The 19,271-nt window shown below is 43.6% G+C and overlaps 1 protein-coding gene across 1 annotated transcript in view; it reads right to left on the minus strand.

Moving 5' to 3' along the window:
* Positions 1-19,271, minus strand: part of DSTYK (dual serine/threonine and tyrosine protein kinase) — a 1,161,378-nt gene that overhangs the window by 95,327 nt on the left and 1,046,780 nt on the right. Inside the window, exon 12 of the mRNA XM_044076801.1 lies at positions 10,978-11,112. Within this exon, the coding sequence (XP_043932736.1) occupies positions 10,978-11,112 (135 nt within the window). The remainder of the gene's footprint in view (positions 1-10,977; positions 11,113-19,271) is intronic.

Genomic DNA, 19,271 nt, shown 5'->3' on the forward strand with positions numbered 1-19,271 from the left:
GGATACCACCTTAGGCATAAAGTAAGGATTAGTCCTGAGGGACACCCTGTCCAGGTAAAATGTAATAAAAGGCTCCACAGCCATGAAAGCCTGTAGTTCTGAAACCCTTCTTCCTGAAGTGATTGCCAAAAGGAAAGTTGTTTTCCAAGATAAAAACTTTATATCCTCAGTAGCTGCTGGTTCAAAAGGAGGCAGGGTGAGTTTTTCCAGCATAAAATTGAGGTCCCATACAGGAGTTGGTGATTTCCTGGGAGGCCTTAAATTTTTGTTTTAGCAGAGAATGAAAAAAGATGGGAGGCTCCATGATGTAATGAGCCGAGATGGCAGAGGCATGGATTTTTATTGAAGAAAAAGATAGGCCCTTGTCAAGCATCTCAGTCAAGTATTGTAAAATCTGAGGGATATTTGGTTTTGCTGTGTCTGTTCCTTGTGCTTGGCTCCAAGCACAGAATCTCTTCCATTTATCAGCATAAGATTTTCTAGTACTAGGCCTTCTGGCTTCCAAAATGACATCCATCACAGATTTACTGACAGGTGTTGTTTGAATAATTAAATGATCAGCCATGTTGCAAGGTTCAGAGTTTGGAGCTGAGTGTGTAGAATTTGATTGTTCTGCTGTCACAGTAGTTGAGGTACTTGAGGCAAGTACCAAGGAGGGAGTTGAGACATATTCCTTAGAACTGGGTACCAGTACTGGCGAGGCCAGTCCGGAGCAATTGGAATCATTTTTGTTTTTTCCTGTCTGACCTTTAGCAAGACCATGGAGAGAAGAGGCAGAGGGGGAAAGGCATAGACTGATAGGTTTTTCCAACTGAATAGGGCATCCACTTTCCATGCTTGTCTGTGATAAGTCCTTGTGCAGAATTTGTCCAGTTGATAATTTTGGGGAAAGGCAAATATGGGCTCCCCCATTTCTGTGTTAACATGCTGAAATTTGTGGATCCAGTTTCCACTCGCGCGTGTCCATAAGATTTCTGCTTAGGTTGTCTGCCAGAGTATTTTGTTTTCCTGGCAGAAATTGAGCTTGAAGATGTACTTGGTAAGTCAAGGCTGTGTTCCACAATGCCATGACTAGTCTGCAAAGGGGGTAGGAATGTGTACCCCCCTGCTTGTTTATGTACCACATAACCGTGGTGTGGTCCGTCTTTATCAGTAGTTGTCCTGGATGAAGCAAGTCCTTGAAGGCTGTCAGAGCATTCTGAACAGCTAGCATCTCTTTCTGGTTGATATGCAGATGCATTTGCTTTGGGCTCCATATGCCCTGAATGCATCTCCCCGCCAGGTGGGCCCCCCAAGCATAGTCTGATGCATCTGTGGTTAGGGTTTGGGTGGCAGGAGATAGAGTGAATGACAGCCCCTTGTTCTGGTGACATGTCTCTGCCCACCAAAGAAACTACTGTTGTAGGCAGGGAATGAGAGGAATCATTGTTTCCAGACCATGACAGTGTTGACTCCATACACTTTTTAGGTACCATTGAAGTTTCCTCATATGCAGTCTTGCATATGGAAGCAGAAGAATGCAGGATGCCATGAACCCCAAAGCCTGCAGAATTTGTCTTGCAGATAACTGGGTTTTTGTTGCCATCTGTTTGAAGTACATGGACAGTTGCCTTTGCTCGTCTGGCATAAGGTAAGCCATCTGGGCAGTTGTATTAAAGCTTGCACCCAGGAATGTAATTTTTTGAAAGGGTACCCAGTTTAGATTTATTTTCGTTTATTGTGTACCCTAGGCATGTCAGAAGTATTTTTACAAATGCCAGATGTTGAAGAACGTCCTTGTTCTCTGCTTGAATGAGACAGTCGTCCAGGTAAGGATAAATCTGTATGCTTCTTTGTCTGCAAAATGCAATTACTGGTGCCAGGCACTTTGTAAAGACCCTGGGCGCAGTAGATAAGCCAAAGGGCAGTGCAGAGAATTGGTAATGCATAAATCCTGCCTTGAAGCGCAGGTATCTTCTGCATGATTCCCTTATTGGGATATGCAGGTATGCCTCTTAAGTCTAGAGTCACTAACCAAGCGTTCCTGCCCAGCATAGGCAGTAGCTGTTGTAAAGTCAGCATCTTGAATTTTGGAATGTCCAGGAATGTATTCAAAATTGATAAGTCCAGTATTGGACACCAGGCAGTCTTTTCTGGGTGCCAGGAACAATCGAATAAAACCCTGGTCCTTTTTCCTGTTCTGGTACTGGCTGAATAGCCCCCATATCCATGAGGGACGTCACTTGTTTCTGAGCCTCTGCCCATTGATTTTGTGGCAGATCTGGCCAGCTGTTTGGAATTGGCAAAGTATGGAAATGAAATCTGTAACCCTGGGATACTATGTTTAACACCCACTTGTCCTGGGTAATTAACTGCCAATTTTGAGCATGAAGTGCTAACTTTCCCCCCAAGGGGGCTGCCAAAAGATAAGTGCTTGGTGATGGTAGAGGGAAGTCATTGAGACTGCTTACTCTAGGGTTCTGCTTTGTTTCCTCCAGATTTGGAGGTGGAGGCACCCCATTGCTTTGACCTGTAAGAACCCTGTGATTAGTATCTAGAGCCTTCTGAGCCCCTGGATTTGTCTTGAGAGGCTCTGCTGGACATAGGAAAGAACCAATTTTAGTAGGCCAGCGCCTACTGAATCTGGGCGGCTGCACTTGTAAGAAATATTTTACAGTTTGCATAGATTTAACCTAGTCTTCAATTTTCTTTAAAGCCTCTTCTGCCTTACTACCAAATAGAGTATCATGCTATAAAGGAGCATCCACCAATTTAGCTTTAACGTGATTAGGCAGATTTTTCTCCTTGAGCCAGGCATGCCTTCTAATCACAGATTCAGTAACTGCGGCCCTACAGGAGGCCTCCAAAGAATCAAAACCACATTGCAAAGTATGCTTTCCAACCTGTTCTGCTGCATGCAATAATTTCTGTAATTCTTTATTTTCCACACAATCAGAAATCAACAATTTTCTGTTTCAATAAGCCCATAACATGCCGCTGATATTTTAGCATATGAAACTGGCAGTTTAAGGCCCTAATTGTCAAGGTTGCAGACATATAAACCTTCTTTCTCCATCTATCCAGCGCCCTGGTGTCTCTATCAGAGGGAGTAGGATTTTTGGGTGTATAGGCCTTTACACCTTTGGGACCCTGTGAGATTGTTTCAGGATCAGCAGCAGGATTTTTTAATAGAAATTTGTGGGAGTCAGGAACCCTGTAATATCTGTCTAGCTTACTAGGAGCCGGAGGTAGGGAATCAGGAGCCATGCTTGATTCCGAAAACATATCTAACACAGGAGGTATAGCCAAAGGCCTATGCTAAGGAAGAAGGAAATCCCTAAACCTCTTTTTAGATTCAGAGAAATCCTGACTCTCCCAATGAAAATGTTCCCTTAAAGTATGCAAGGTTTCTCTAAAAGAATAATCCTCAGGAGGAGATGCAGATGGGATAGATTCTACTGCATCTGAATCCTCATAGGGTGGTATAGAAAATTCCTGATCAGAAGAGGAATCAGAAGGCCTGAAAACACCCTCAGAAGCCAGTGCCTGCTCAGCTGCTCCGGACCCATCCAAGGGAGAGACATCCGTGGGTTCAATACTCTGAGAATCTCGTGGCATACCGGACTCCGCATGGGTCTTGGTAGAGGCCTGCGACTCAAAAGCAGCAGGTATCAGGGGCTGCGAAAGCACCTCACTGAGTACCGGCGAACCTGACTGGCTTAGGAGAAGCTTAGTCTGTTTTGGACCTAGACAGTCTGTCTTTCTTTGTGTTTTTTGTGAACTCTGGTAGTCGGATTGCTAACTGATGACATTTCAGGGTAATTAAATCTGTATCCAAAATATTCTGAAGCAAAAATATACAGACGCTTAATGGTGCGTTGGTAAAATCTAGCACAAAACCAAAAGCAAGGCAGGTTATGATCTGGGCCTAGGCAAGGAATACAGTACAAATGAAAATCCTTATGAGGTATTTGCTTCTCACAAGTAATGCAATTAACTTTTACTGACATCGGTAAGAAGCAAGAAAAAGTTTCCCAACAGGGTACTTCGCTTTAGTTGAAGACTTTGGTTCTGAAACTCGAATGCAAAAATTTCAGGAGTCGGCCGACCGGCACTTGCGAACTGCTTCCGTTTCGGGCACCGCATGGCAAGAAAGACTGAATAAAATTGCGTCGGCTGCATGTTTTATGCCCTGACAACCTGACGTCATGGAAAAGGAGACCGCAACTGACACAGGACCCAAGACTTTGTTATTCAGGCCGACTGAGGGCAATCTGCCAGCAGATTACCCAAATGTAATGACTGCAACAGTGAAACATGAAGAACATCTGAAAATGTCAGGAAGCAACAGAGAAACTCAACTTCCTGAAAAGGGGATGAATAGGGATATGCAGGTAAACATACTTGTGATCATGAGAAACCATAAAAGCCTGAGGAAGCAGTAGAGGGAGCAAAGTCTGAAGGAATCACTTTCTAAAGGTAGGAACCCGCAGAAAAGTATTCAAGTGAGAAAGTTCCAGAATGGGTCTCTAACTGGACCTCTTTCCTGGGGACCAAAAACATTCTGGAATAAAACCTATTCCTCCTTTGAGCAGCTGGTACCTCTTGAATAGTTTCCCAGAGTCAAAAGACCCTGAAGAAGCTCTGGAAAAAAAGCTCAACTGGTCAGACGTAGCTGAGGAATACCAATGAAAGGGGGAAGAGATTTCCAAACCATGAAATACCCTTGGAAAATTATGGAAACAACCCAGGAATCTTGGATTACGCTTAACCAGACAGGAAGAGACAAAGATGGTGGGAAAGAGAAATATGAATGGGAAGAATTGGATAGTCAGACAGCACCTGGTTGATTAGGAAAATCTGTATAGACTTGGGAGGAGCCCTGCCATCCTTCTGGAGGACGAGCCTGCCTTCTAGCAAAGGCCGGTTTATTGGGCTAGTTTCTCTGGAACTTTGGCACAGGTGAAAGAAAAATGTTTCAAGTCCTGTAACTCCTTACCTTTTTCTTGCAGTGACTTGAACAAATCAGATGCAGCAGCAAACACATTTGCTGTCCAGAGAAGCATCCATTAACTTGGCCTTACTATCAAGGCAGAGGTTGAAAAGCCAGGAATATCTCCAATACAGAGCCAAAGACAGCAGCCCTAGATGAAGCATCTGCTGCAACATAACTACATTTAATGGAATGGCAAGCTACCTGGGAAGACGTCCCTAACAGGGAGAAGGCAGAAGTCTTTCCTTCAGAATCAGAAAAGTTAGAAATATCTGGTCATACGAGTCTGATAATTAACAGCCCAAAAAGCTAGGGTGGCTGAAGTATAAACATTTTTACCCAGCCTTTCCATAGTCCTATTGTCTTTATCAGAAGGATGAAGCTTAGTAGAAGGCAGTCAATTTAGAAGACTTGTCAGAGACCACAGAAGGGTTTCCAGATAGAGACACAGAAATTTGCAGTTATCAGGCACTTATAAAACTGATAAGGTTTTTTAGGAGCAGGGGACCAGAGTTTCTGGGGCCTGAGATGAAGAAAAGGCATCCAATAAAGCAGCCAAACAGGAGTAACAGAACAGGATCGAGGAGACTATTTGAAGGAGCTCGTATCTTCTCTGCACTTCAGACACTTGGAAACAATCCCATTTAAAGAATTCCATCGTCCTGGAAATGGTATTCCCAAAATAAATCTCCTCAAAAGGAGATTCAAGACTAGATGACTCCTCTTCATCAGTGCCATAATCCAAAAGGGAAGGAACCTGGGAAGAATAGGCCAGGGTTTTCTCAGCAGAATCCTCTCTTCCTCAGAGGAAACCTGTTCCTTAGGTTTTTTGAGGGGGGAAGATGATGAAAGGGGAGCTAGGACAGAAACCCCACTGACTAGGCTTCAAGGCCATAACAGCATTAAACTGTATAAAATCCCGCCATTCACTTTGAGGGTCCTTAGAAGTAGCAGCGATATATCTGGTCTTTTGTTTTAAAGAAGTCTGCCTTATGAATCGCAGAAGGCTCCAACATAGCTGTACACTCAATCATAGTTGGCAATTCCCTCCCTCACCAGCATCTCCTAGGCCCTTCGGTGAAAGTCAGCCATGCTTACCCCTGAATATCTGAAGTGGACATCCGCAAGGCCTTCAAGGACATGCGAGAAGCTGAATCTATGCTGGCCTCCAAACCGGTCATGCCAAAGTAATTCAAGTTCAGCAACAGGATGATCCTCCACGCTTTCACCACCCTCAAGAGAGATGTCTGGTGGATGAGGCACAGACTAAGAATCTGACCAGATTTCTTTGGCCTTCTTCGAAGATAGCTCCTTTCACTAAAAGATTTAGACAGTGGTTTTCAAGACAAATGGCTATGGATTAAAGACTATGAAAGGTCTTTGGAACAAAAGCTTTACAAACAGTACAGGACGTATGGTTGTGAGAAGCACCTAAACAAAACAAAACAAGCACTGCTCCTGATGGTCTTTTATGGGAAATCTATCTCCCAAACTGGCACTTACTCTTTCTGGATGACATGAAATCCTACACCACCACAAATACTAAAATCAAAAAGGATTAAAAAAAAACCCAAAGGGGCACTTATCGGAAATGGCTAGGTAAACCAGCAATGTCTCAAGCGATCAGACTGAATCAGACGGCATTCAGACTGGCAGCAAAGAAACTCTGAGGATGATACGTCCAGACATCACCTTCATGCCCTACGCCTAGCGTGGGTAGCATACGTGTGATGTGAAGTGTATTGTTAACCTAAAGGCTTTGGTATACTGGTTGGATGTCTGGTTGCCCTTGGCAAGGTATCCCTCATGTTGAGTTCTACAACACTACAATGAAGGACATGTACCTTGTACAAAAGCTTTCTAAATAGGCATGTGCAGGGGGTATGAGCATCTCTCCCAGACTGCTTGAGTACCACATCATGGGCAGTGTCATCTGACTCCACCAGCAGGGATTTGGTCTAACTTCTGCTCCAATCATAGGTGAACAAGCACTGCTCCCCCTCAGCTCATGTTTGTTTATGTGAAGAAACCAGTCTTGAACACTACTTTCACTGCAGGAAGAAACAGTAAATGGTCACCCCTACAGAACTACAAATAATCCATCTTCCAAATACTGAGGCAGGTTTAGCAATAATGTGACACCCTTCAGACTGGAGGGAATTGGACAACACTTCAACACATGGAGATAAAATTCGCACACAGATAGCTTGGACACCCCACAGACTCTGCCATTCACATAATCTCTTTAATGTGGTCATCTTAAAGACATGTGAAAACACTGTCAGCTCAACACCCAGGAGACTTAGCTGGCTATGTGTCACCACCCATCTGTAGTCTCCCATGCAATAAATCATGCTCAGAATCCTCCAGAAAAAAGTGACAAAGCAGTATGACTAACTTTCCCATGAAGAAGGTAATCTTTGAAATGACTTCTCCCAGCTTACAGAAGTTCCTAAGGACAGTCATTCATAGCACCGCTCAGGACAGAATTGTTTCCAGGGAATTGCTCTGGAGTCGCAAGGACATCAGAATATTCTTCTTCTACAAGGTTTCCACCACTACTGTCAACTCTCTGGTGAAAACTCCGGGGGCTAACAGGCCAAAGGGCATCACCTTGCACCACAAAACTGGTACTGACCCAAGGTCGTCTTTTCGGCTTTTCCCGGTTAGGGGTCGCCACAGTGGATCACCTGTCTGCTGATTGGCAGTGGAGTTTTATGGTGTCGAGTTACCAGCCCGGCGCCCAACCTTCCACAGAAGCAGACACACACACCTAGGGCCAATTTAGAGTGTCCAATACATCTACAGCATGACTGAAGGTAAGAAGAAAAAACTTTCAGTAGAGTTCCCAGAAAAAGAAATGTCAACAGGAATCAAACATAACCAAAATCATCTACACAGTGCAGGTTCAAATTATGCCCGACAGGAAAGCCACAAAATGGAAATACGTGTACTGAACATGCTCAGGAAGAAGTGAGAATGGAAATCTTCCTGAAACAGCAAGCTCTACTGCCTTTTAAAAGCGGAATGTAGGACAGCTACTACAGCTCAGCAATGCCAATGACTTCGGGGGGGGGGGGGGTCAAAAAGCTCTAAAATGCTATGCCTGTGACCAAATCCATAAACCATTTATCCTGTGAACTGGCTTTCAACACTGTGGGCTGTGATCTGTCACCCATAAGAAACTGTGAATGGCACAGGAATACTGTACTACCCACTGCAATACTTGATTTTTGGGAGGCTTTTCAGGGAGTGGGTTGGGTGTGGGAGGGTGGCAAACAAAAGATAAAAATCACTTCATGCCCATATCTCTTCTCCACTTACATTTCTTCCCTCTAGGTACAGTGGACTGCTACCCTCCACACTGTAGCTTCCTAATTTGTGTTTTTTTCATCAAAAAGGACCAACACCCACAAAGTAATTATTTTGGCCAAGGCTGATGCCCCTTCCTTTCAAATCATGCCTGGGACTTGTGGGATTTTCTGCTGATTCTAAAATGGTAGGGGGAGAGGAAGTGAAAAACTACTTGATGCTTTTGCTTTTCTCCATCTCAAAGGTGTGCTCCTTAGGCAGCCTCTCTCCTGAGGCTTTGTACTTCAAAGTTTCCCACTCTACCAATAAACAAGGGGAATGGAACTGGGGCCTCTAAATAGACAGAAGTCCCTTACCATGGCAGACTTCAGTGACAGGGGAGGAGTTAGCTAGTCTCACTGCTTGAACTCTCAATCCCTTACATTCTTCATATTTTCAGATCTTATCTGGGAATGCTTGCAGGAATTTCCTGCTGACTTCCGCATTGCAACTCCCTTGACAGCAGCCATCTTGTTTTTCAGGAAGGTCTCCCAAATTATTTTCAATTAGCCTGACTGGAGGAAGAATCAGCTTAGCTAGTCAACTTGGGGAGTGCAATCAAATCTCTACACCTCCTCCTATCCCTCTCCATTTTTGTTCACTCCTTAATTGTAAGGGCAACCACAGAAGTAAGGTTTATTTTAGCTCTTCAAAACATAAAACTCCAAGAAGTACATTCGCAGACTAAGTACCAGGCCCCTGCAAACCTGCTGATTTTCATCAACTCTCATACATTTCCTTGCTTCAGAGGAGTCATTCATAACCTTGAGATATTACACTGTGCACCCATAAAATGTCTTCCCTATAATTCTTAAGTTCATCTGTTGTCATACCCTTATTCCATCTAATACACACTTCTAGACTTCCTCTGGAGTCCCTCCAGCAGTCAGACGTCCATTACCTAGATGGTCTCCAGAACATGCAGTATGCAAGAGTGGAACAGCACCTATCGGGTATGCTACTACTTTGTTTCTAGAATATTTTGCTCGCTGCAGCCAAGGTCCTCTCAATCTGCTCCTGTTGGTCCAATCCATGAGAGATTAAAAATTTTCCTTTATAGCCTTAAGTAATATAATAAGGTATTTTACTCTCCCATCCTCAGTGTGAGGCTTGGTACAAATATTCTAAAGTAGGGATCAGTATGAGCACTGAACGCTGTGGCAGCCACAGATTACTAAGAACAGATTTCATCTTCTAGACAGACTGTTCCCTCAGTATTCTACTGTGGGGCATAGTGTCAAAAGCCTTACATAAATCAAGGCAAAGCAGAAACATACAACTCCTGTATCGACCAAAGCAGTGAACCAGGAAATCTAAACAGTACTTATAAGATGTCTACTACATAGTCATGCTGACACTTATCTGCAACAAAATTAATATTCAGGATATTCAACTGCCCTGCAAAACCTTTTGTAGCATATCTCACGAAAATAAGTGAGCATTCACTGCCACAAGTTATTTTTCACAAGGTATTCTGCAATGGAAGGAATACATAGGCATCTAACAAGGTTACCCTACACAGCAGATTCTTCCTATGCTTTCCTTACTTTTTCTCAAAGGACTCACAAGGGTATACTGGAGGATTATCTTTTTTCTGGACCTCTACAGTAAATGTTTAATCCATGGATTCTTTACTGGCACTGAAGTTTTATACTATACCTGGCAAAAAATACAGTCCCTGATATAGTTTCAGGGTCACTGAAAAACTAAGATACCTAAATCAGGGTATGCTCCCATCTAACATAGGTTAACATAGCTTAAAAACACCTTAATTCCTGTGAAATCAGAAATGTCTGCTTGAATGTAATAAATGCATCAAATGCTCATGTCACACAGAGGAGACCCTAGACAGTCTCACCCATCTTGCACAAAAACAATGTATCCTTGTATCACACAGTTATGAAGGCTGAACTACTTGCCTTGTGTTGAAAGCAAAGTTTAAGTTGTTTCAGTACATAATGAGTAACAAGAGACAGGGCATAAACACTTTCAACCTCATATGCTTTAGAAAAACTAACAAAAAATATTGGTGAATCTTAAAAGTTTCATTGCCTCCTCACTAAAAGATTATCCAAGTAAGAGGGAACAGAACGAAATCTCTCATTTCCATTTTTGTGACATATACGATTTAATCTTGAAACTTGTACAAAAAGCATTGCTAAGTATGTGAGCAGTCAGCCACTGATCAAATGCCACCTGCATAACTTAGCAGTTAGAATTTCAAATACTGTAGAGACACAGTCTAAAATGAAATTTACAGGCAAGTACCTTGGAACCACATGATGGTATAATGGACACAGGCAAGTCATCTTGTATTTGGCTTGCTATTCCATCCATATCGTTTTGTTGCTGTCATAAGGCAGGGTAGCAAATAAATGCTGGAAGAAGCGTCTCTGGATTAGCAAACACTGCCTCCATCATGCTTAACATGCATTAATCATAAAAGCAAAGAAAGCAGAGCACAAGAGTAAGGGATGTAACAAGCAAAACACAACTTCAAATGAGAAAGAGGAGGACTGGGGAGGTGTCCCCACACAAGCTCCAGAATACATATCTGTCTTGATTACAACACAACAGTATCAATAAGTGCTAAAAATAGACAATAACTGCCTTCCCAACTTCTCTATAAGATGTCTGCATTCATAAAAAATTACCTTTTTTGACGTTGTTCCACAGCTGGTCCTTGCTTGCACACTTTTCAAATGCATCTGGCAGTCTGACAGATCCTGTACATAGGTACCAGAAAAGAATGCCGAATGCATAAACATCAACTGAGTTATCGTATTTACCTACGACAAAACATTTTTCAGGCCACATTAGTATTTTTAAAACTGAGGAAAAAGGAGGTACTGGTAATATTTTAAAGGCAGTAGGCTTTTCTGACAAAAGGCTCTGTGAAATACAAAAAACTTAAGTACTTTCTTTTTTAGGTCAAAAAAGACCTCCTGAAGTGGACAAATGCCATTATCTCTTGTTAAAAAATGAAGTAAATATCTGCTAAAAGTTTAGACCTGGCCCATGATAGCATATTACTCAAACAGCTACATTTACACCATTATACACCCAGCAGCTGTTTTGGCAAGAAAAACAAATTTAACACTGACACTACAGACTATTTACAAGCTATATTCTGTTTATCTGTTCTTTTCCCATGTAAATGATGAATTACACTGATGTCATCACTTCCTGCTACACCATGTGCAAGTAGCCTGCGGGTGAAAGTACACGTTACAGACTCTGACCACTGAATCCCAGTACCTAGTTCTCTCCAAATTCAGGCTGCAGAGAAAGAAACACTGCCTTCATCTGTAGCCTACTTTCCACAGAAACACAATTTTGCCAGGGCAGCCAAATGGTTTTGCTGAACAATTTTCCTGCAGCGGTACCACCATAACACAGATTACAAGTAACAAAGTACAGATGTGTACACTTACCATAAATGTAGATATTAGAGTGTATTCACTGTTGCAGGCATAACATTTGGGGTTATCCTGTCAGGGGTAGCCCTCAGTCGGCCAGAATACCAGAGGCTTAGTATTTCAGCATCGGTTGCTGTCACACCAGGACTGAAGTCAGGTCGTCCGTGGTATAAAATTAGGCAGCCGATGCCATTACATCAGTTTTTCTTGCCAGTCTGTCTTGCCGAGGAGCCCAAAGCAGTTTGCAAGAGTGCCAGTCGGCCACTACCTGAGTTTTCGTTTCTGAATTGAAGTTGAACTCTTCTAAAACTAAGTACACTGTTGGGGATCCTTTTTTCTTGATCTAACCAATGGCTGAAAAAGTTAATTGTCTCACCTGTGGAAAGCAAATACCACACCAAAACTTCCATTCTTACTGCATCACCTGTTTAGGCCCAGACCATGACATCCCTTGCTGTCGCTTTTGTGCTTTGTTCAATGCCAGAACTATACGTCATTGGGCCCTTATTGTAGCTAGATACAGCTCACATGGCTTAGTGGTAAATTGCTGTGGCTATGGTGTGCAGGGTCCTGGGTTTAAGACCTGCAAGGGCTAATTATTTCAGGGTACGAACTATGCCCAAAAAAACTGATTACCCAAGCTCAGGCACCTACTTCCTTGCCTCAATCTCAAATGCTTAAAATGGCGTAAGACCTTATTATGCTTATTAGGGGAAGCCAGGCTACCCCTTCCAAAAGAAGAGACTTGTCCCCACTAGTTTTATCTGAACAGGATCTAGAACACCCTTTAGGGACCCTCTCTCGAGCAATAAATGTTTACTATACATTAAGTAAGACATTCAACACCACAAGAGACTATTCTCACGGTGTCAAAATTTTGGAATGAAATCCCCACACAACCAGAAAACTTGTCCAGCTTCAAAACTTTGCTTAAAACAGCACCTATGCCAAATATGGCTGTCTTCCTGCTCACCTGGCTAGCTTTACTCAGATTACTTCCTTCCATCTCTTACTGCCAATTTGCTTTCCAATCTTTTTGTACCTTATCACTCCTTGTCATACTTAAACTCTTACTCTTCCTCCTTCTCTCACACCCTACCACTAACTACAATTCCTCCAATTCCTCCTCTGCCCATTTAGCTTCCAGCTATTTCTGCAACTCCTCCTTTAATATCTCTCATCTTTTTTAAACTATGCTCTACTTGTCTGTCTGTAAATTACTAAACTTACATACCCCAGTTTTCTCTCTTCTCTGCAGCTATCATGTTTAAACACATTGTTATTGTGTTATTTCTCTAATCCATAATTACCCAGTTTGTTAATTTCTCTTTTTTTGTATTAAACTGCTATGCTCATGTAAGAAATATTTAAAAGTATCTAAAAATCATGTAAATAAGCTCATGTACAGATATTCCCTTAGGAAACTGACTTGCACTAGAAAGTAGTAATGATTTGTACACTTGGATTCAGGAGTGTACTTTTTTATTGATAGTGCATCCAATGTCACACAAGAGAGAAGTATTTTTCTGTGAATTAACAGCATCTTATACATACTCAGACACTTCAATCCTGTTGCTGAAAAAGTGTGATCATAAAACCAAACAACTTGCATGCTATATTCAAGTAGATGTAAAGAGAGACACAGATACTACATGCTTGCAGCACAAAAATGAAACCTTCAAATATAAGCCATTAAGCATTAAATAAGCATGCAATTAAAGTACCTTTACCAATAATTGGCGATGTTCAAGGAAGATGACTACTGTAGAATAATTATAACGTATGGGAAAAGCTGCAGGCAGAATTCCAATCATTCTGCTGGACTTCTACATCTTCTGAAAGATCGCCACCCAAGACTTCCCTTCCCCTCATGATTTAGACTTCAGTAGGCAAGACAGTATAAAAGGGGTAAAGCACTGTTTAGTGCACCCCCAACTGCGTCTTTTTGACACCGTCATCAAGCGTACTTCTCAGACCCAGAAGACAGCATTGAAAAATCAAGATGGGGCGTCTGCCTGGCGGAAAAATTAATCTGCCTCCCAAAACAATAAGCAAACAGAAGCAGCTACAAATTTGGAGGGCTGGGGAACAGTACACTGATGTAGTATCTGGCTACAACATCTGTAGTCATGGCGTGTGTGCTCTCACAAGTGTCAAGTTCACTGTAAGGATTACTACTGCAACTTAAGACATAGTAAAAGTGAAAGACACTAAAAAAAAAAAATACTGCAGGTGGCTACAGTATTATGGTGGGGAAGCACACAAGTCCTGCAAGTACCACAGTGGAAAATCGTGCTCTGCACCTGGAGAATATGCCCAGCTTGTAGTGTCTACAGAAGGTGACTGGATGTCTCCATTGCCACAATTTGGAAAAAAAAAAAAAAAAAAAAAAACTCCAGTGGTAGAGACTGCCCATGATAAAGTACAGTTGTGTACATTTATCATAAATGTAGACGTTAGAGTGTATTCACTGCTGCAGACATCACATTTGTGTTATGTCTGCCAGGGTAGCCCTCGGCAAGCCTAAATACCAGAGGTATTTTTGCATCTATTGCTGTTGCTTGAGGACTGACGTCAGGTCGTCAGTAGTGTAAAGTAAGGCAGCCAACGCCATTACATCAGTTTTTCTTGCCCTAACCTGTTGGGAGCCCCCAAAGTAGGAAGCCAGGTTCTGGTAAAAGAACCCCACCAGTGGAAAAAAATACCAATATGTCCCTTGTAAGGAAAGAAAGAGAATAAAGGGGGATGGAAAGAGGGAAACCAGGGCTGCAACAGTGAATACACCAACATCTACATTTATGGTAAGTGTACACAACTGTACTATGTTCTTCATGTTTCACTGTTGCAGTCATCACATTTGGGTAGATTCCCAAAGCTGAGGAAATGGGAGGAGGCAGTCCAGGAAACTAGGAGCTGGCTAGGATGCCCTGTAAGACTGCAGAGGCAAGCCCTGCTCTGGATTTGGAGAAGAGAGGCAGGTGGTACCAAAAGTGTGACCAGATGTCCAGGTGGCAGCCTCCAGGATGTCCCTGGTGGGGACTCCTCTTAGGAAAGCTGCAGAAGTGGAGGCTGCTCTGGTGGAGTGTGACCTGACCCCCTTGGGGGGAGGCTTTCCATGCTGCTTGTAGCAGAAATGGATGCAGTGTGCTAGCCATTTGGAAATGGTTTACTAGGAGATGGCTTTGCCTTCTGCCACTATAGCAAAGCTAACCAGCAATTGATCAGAATTTCTGAAGGATTTAGTCCTGTCCAGATAGAATCTGAGCTGTCTCTGCACATCTAGAGAATGAAGAATCCTTTCCCCTCCTTGTTCTGGGGATTAGGAAAGTAGGTGGGCAGATGAATGGACACCACCTTGGGCATGATAGATGGGTTAGGTCTGAGGGATACCCTGTCTGCATGGAGATGGAGTTCCACAGTCATGCGTGCTTGCAGCTCAGAGACCCTTCTGGCTGAAGTGATGGCCAGATGAAAAGCTGTCTTCCAGGAGAGAAATTTTATCTCTGCAGAAGAAGCTGCTTTGAAAGGAGGCAGGGTGAGCTTTTCCAAGACAAAGCTAAGATCTCAAGCTGGTGTTGGTGCCCTTCTGAGGGGCCTCAAGTTCCTAGCCCCTCTAAGAAACTGTTTGATCAAAGGGTGTGAGAAAAGGGGCTGCTCGGTGGGAAAATGAGCAGAAATAGCAGAAGCATGAATTTTTAGGAGAGAGAGAGACCACTGACTAGTAGGTCAGCTAAGTAATCCAGGATGAGAGGGATGGAGGACTGTGCCGTACTGGCTTCCTTAGCCTGGATCTAGGTGCAGAACCTTTTCCATTTACCTGCATAAGACTACCCGGTGCTAGGACATCTGGCCTCACGGATAACATCCAGAAACCATTTACTGAGGATGGCAGATTGGTTTGGGGTTAGGGAATAAGCCATGCTACCAAAATGTGTGTCTGCAATTTGGGATGCACAATTCCCCTTCCATCTGGGTCAGGAGGTTAGGAATCTGAGGAAGATGCTGTGCAGCCTGTCCCCGCTGCCTCCATGGCAAGGGGTACAAGTGTTGTCATGGCCACTCTGGAGTGATAAGAATGGTCCTTGGTTTATCCTCCCTTACCTTTGAGCAGTACCCTGGGGATGAAAGATGGTGAGAAAAGGCATAGACCAATAGAATGACGCAGGGGAAAGACAGGGCATCCACTTTCCAAGCCATGCAGTGACGGTCCCTGGAGCAGAATTTTCTGAGATGATGGTTGGTGCGGGAGGCAAAGAGGTCATCCTTCGGGGTTCCCCATTTCTGAGTTATTAGGGTAAAGGTGCTTTTGTTGAGTTGTCACTCGTGTGGGTCCAGAAAGTTTCTGCTTAACTGGTCTGCCAGACAGTTGATAGAGAGCCTGGAAGAAATTGTGCTAACAGGTGTTGCTGGATGGAACAGGCTGTGAGCCAAAGGATCATGGCCAGCCTTCACAGAGGGTAGGAGCGAGTCCCTACCTGCTTGTTAATGTACCACATTCACAGTGGTGTTGTCTGTTTTGATCAGGAATACCCCTGGAGAGAGAAAGGGATTGAAAGCTATCAAGGTGTGCTGCACAGCCATCATCTCTTTTTGACTGATGTGCAGAGGGATTTCCTGAGGGCTCCATTGGCCCTGTATGCACCTGCCGTCCAGATGTGCACCCCAAGCTTAGTCTGATGCATCTGTGGTGCGGGTCTGGACAGTGTGGGATGGGGAGAAAGGCAGTCCCTTGTGGTGGGAGCATGCTGTTGCCCACCAAAGAAATTCCTTTCTGAGGCAAGGAATTATAGGTAAGAGTTTCCAGGTCGAGTGTGTTGACACCAAAGGCTCTTGAGGTACCACTTAAGTTTCCTCATATGCAGTCTGGCACATGGAATGAGTAGTATGCAAGATGCCAAGAACCCCAGAGCTTGCAGGATCTTCCTTGCAGATAGCTGGGGCCTGGTGGCTGGTTGGGAGAAGTAGGCTGTCAGGAAAATTTGTTTCTCTGGTGCAAGGAATGTCATCTGGGATGCTGTGTCCAGATGTGCACCCAGAAAGATTATCCTTTGGGTGGGCACCTGTTTGGATTTCTTTTCGTTGATTGTGCACCCTAGGGAGGTTAGTAGGGTCTTTATACAGCCAGGTGCTTGAGCAGGTTTTCTTGGCCGTCTGCCTGAGTAAGACAGTCGTCTATGTATGGGTAAATTTGAATATTTCTTTGTCTGTAAAAGGCAATGGCCGGAGCCACACATTTTGTAAAAACTCAAGGAGCAGTAGATAAGCCAAAGGGAAGCGCAGAGAAAGTACAGTTGTGTACACTTACCATAAATATAGATGTTAGAGTGTATTCACTGTTGCAGTCATTACATTTGGGTTATCTGCTTGCAGTTAGCCCTCAGTCAACCTGATTAACAAATTTATAGGTCCTGCGTCGGTTGCTGTCCCTTCTTCCATGACATCAGGGGTATAACACATGCATACGACGCCATTACATCAGTTTTTCTTGCCCCATATGTCAGGTGCCCCCCTAATGGGAAGCAATTAAATATAAAAGTACAATGATATACCTCCAACAAAAAAGCAAATGCACAAAAAAGACTTAAGCATAGTAAAGGAAAGTACAGGTATAACCAAAAGAAGTTAGGGGGCTGGAGGGAGGGTAACCAGGACTACAACACTGAATACACGCGAACATCTACATTTATGGCAAGTGTACACCACTGTACTATTTTTTCAGTGTTTCACTGTTGCAGTCATTACATTTGGGTAGATTCCCAAAGCTATGGTTAGGAGGAATTTAGATAGCTATAAGGCCCTGCAAGACTGCAGTGGCAAAGCCAGCTCTGGATTTAGAGAAAAATTGGCAAATGATAATGCTTGGTGAAAGTATGTACAGAACTCCAGGGTAGCAGCTTCTAGGATGTCCCTGGTAGGGATGCCTCTGAGAAAGGCTGTAGAGGTAGATGCAGCCCTGGTGGAGTGAGGTCTGATCCCCTGGGGGATAGGTTTTCCATGGCGCTTACAGCAGAAATGAATGCAACGGCTTATCCATTTAGAAATGGTTTGCTTTGAAATAGCCTACCCCTCTGCCCCTGCAGCAAATGCCACCAGCAGTTCAGATTTCCTTTGACGTTTAGTCCTGTCCAAGTAGAATCTAAGTAGTCTGTGCACATCTAAGGAATGCAGTATCCATTGCCCTTTATTCTGTGGATTGGGAAAGAAGGTTGGCAAATTAATGGATTGAATAAAAGCCACACTGGATACCACCTTGGGCATGAAGGAAGGATTGGTTCTGAGAGACACCCTGTCCATATGAAAGTTGAAAGGCTCCACTGCCATAAAGGCCTGTAATTCAGATACCCTTCTAGCTAAAGTAATTGCTAAAAGGAAAGCGGTTTTCCAAGAAAGAAACGTCTCCAGTAGCAGCTGGCTCGAAAGGAGGTAGAGTGAGTTTCTCCAAATTGAAGTTAAGGTCCCAGGCTGGGGTTGGAACTATCTTGGGTGGTCTCAAATTTTTGGCCCCTCTGAGGAACTGCTTGAGCAGTGGATGAGAGAAGAGGGGAAGTTCTGTGCTACAATGAGCTGAAATGGCTAAGGCGTGGATTTTAATGGAGGAAAAAGACAGGCCCTTGTGAAGCATCTCAATTAAGTATTGTAAAATCTGAAGTAAATTGGGCGCTGCTGTGCTCATCCCTTGAGATTGGTACCAGGCACAGAATCTTTTCCATTTTTCAGCATAAGATTTTGCTGTACTAGGCCTCCTTGCCTCTAAAATGACATCCATCACAGGTTTACTGAGGGATGGTACAGGAGAGATTAAGTAATTAGCCAGGCTGCAAGGTTCAGTGCTAAAAGCTGAGGGTGCAGAATGTGGTTTTCCTGCTGAGAGAACAGGGAAGGAGTCTGAGGCAGGTGCCATGGAGATAACAGTGACACACTGCGTGAGAGGGGGTACACCAGTGCTGGCGTGGCTAGTCTGGAGCAATCAAAATCATCCCTGGTTTGTCCTGTTTGATTTTTAGTAGTACTTTAGACAGCAGGGGGGGGGGGGAGGCATAGACTGTAGGTTTTTCCAGTTGAAGGACAGAGCATCCACTTTCCAGGCTTGTTTGTGGGGAATCCTTGTGTAAAATTTGTCCAACTGGTGGTTCTGGGGAGAGGCAAACAGGTCTATATCTGGGTTCCCCCATTTGCTTGTCAACATGTTGAAAATCCTTGGTTCTAGTTTCCACTTGTATGGGTCCATGAGGTTTCTGCTTAGTCCATCTGCCAGTGTATTTAATTTTCCTGGCGGGAATTGAGCTTGTAGGTGCACTTGATAGCTCAAGGCCGTGCTCCACAATGCCATGACTTGTCTGTCGAAGGGGAAAGAATGTGTACCCCCCCTGCTTATGTACCACAACAGTGGTGTTGCCCGTCTTTACCATTAGTTGTCCTGGAAGAATGTGGTCCTTGAAGGCTGTCAGAGCATTATGTACAGCTAACATTTCTTTTTGATTGATATGCAGGTGCATTTGACTTGGGTTCCATTTGCCCTGAATGCACTT

The sequence above is a fragment of the Protopterus annectens genome, chromosome 7.part0 (genome assembly GCF_019279795.1).
Source record: "Protopterus annectens isolate FY-2018-M chromosome 7.part0, PAN1.0, whole genome shotgun sequence".
Classification (NCBI taxonomy): domain Eukaryota; kingdom Metazoa; phylum Chordata; order Ceratodontiformes; family Protopteridae; genus Protopterus; species Protopterus annectens.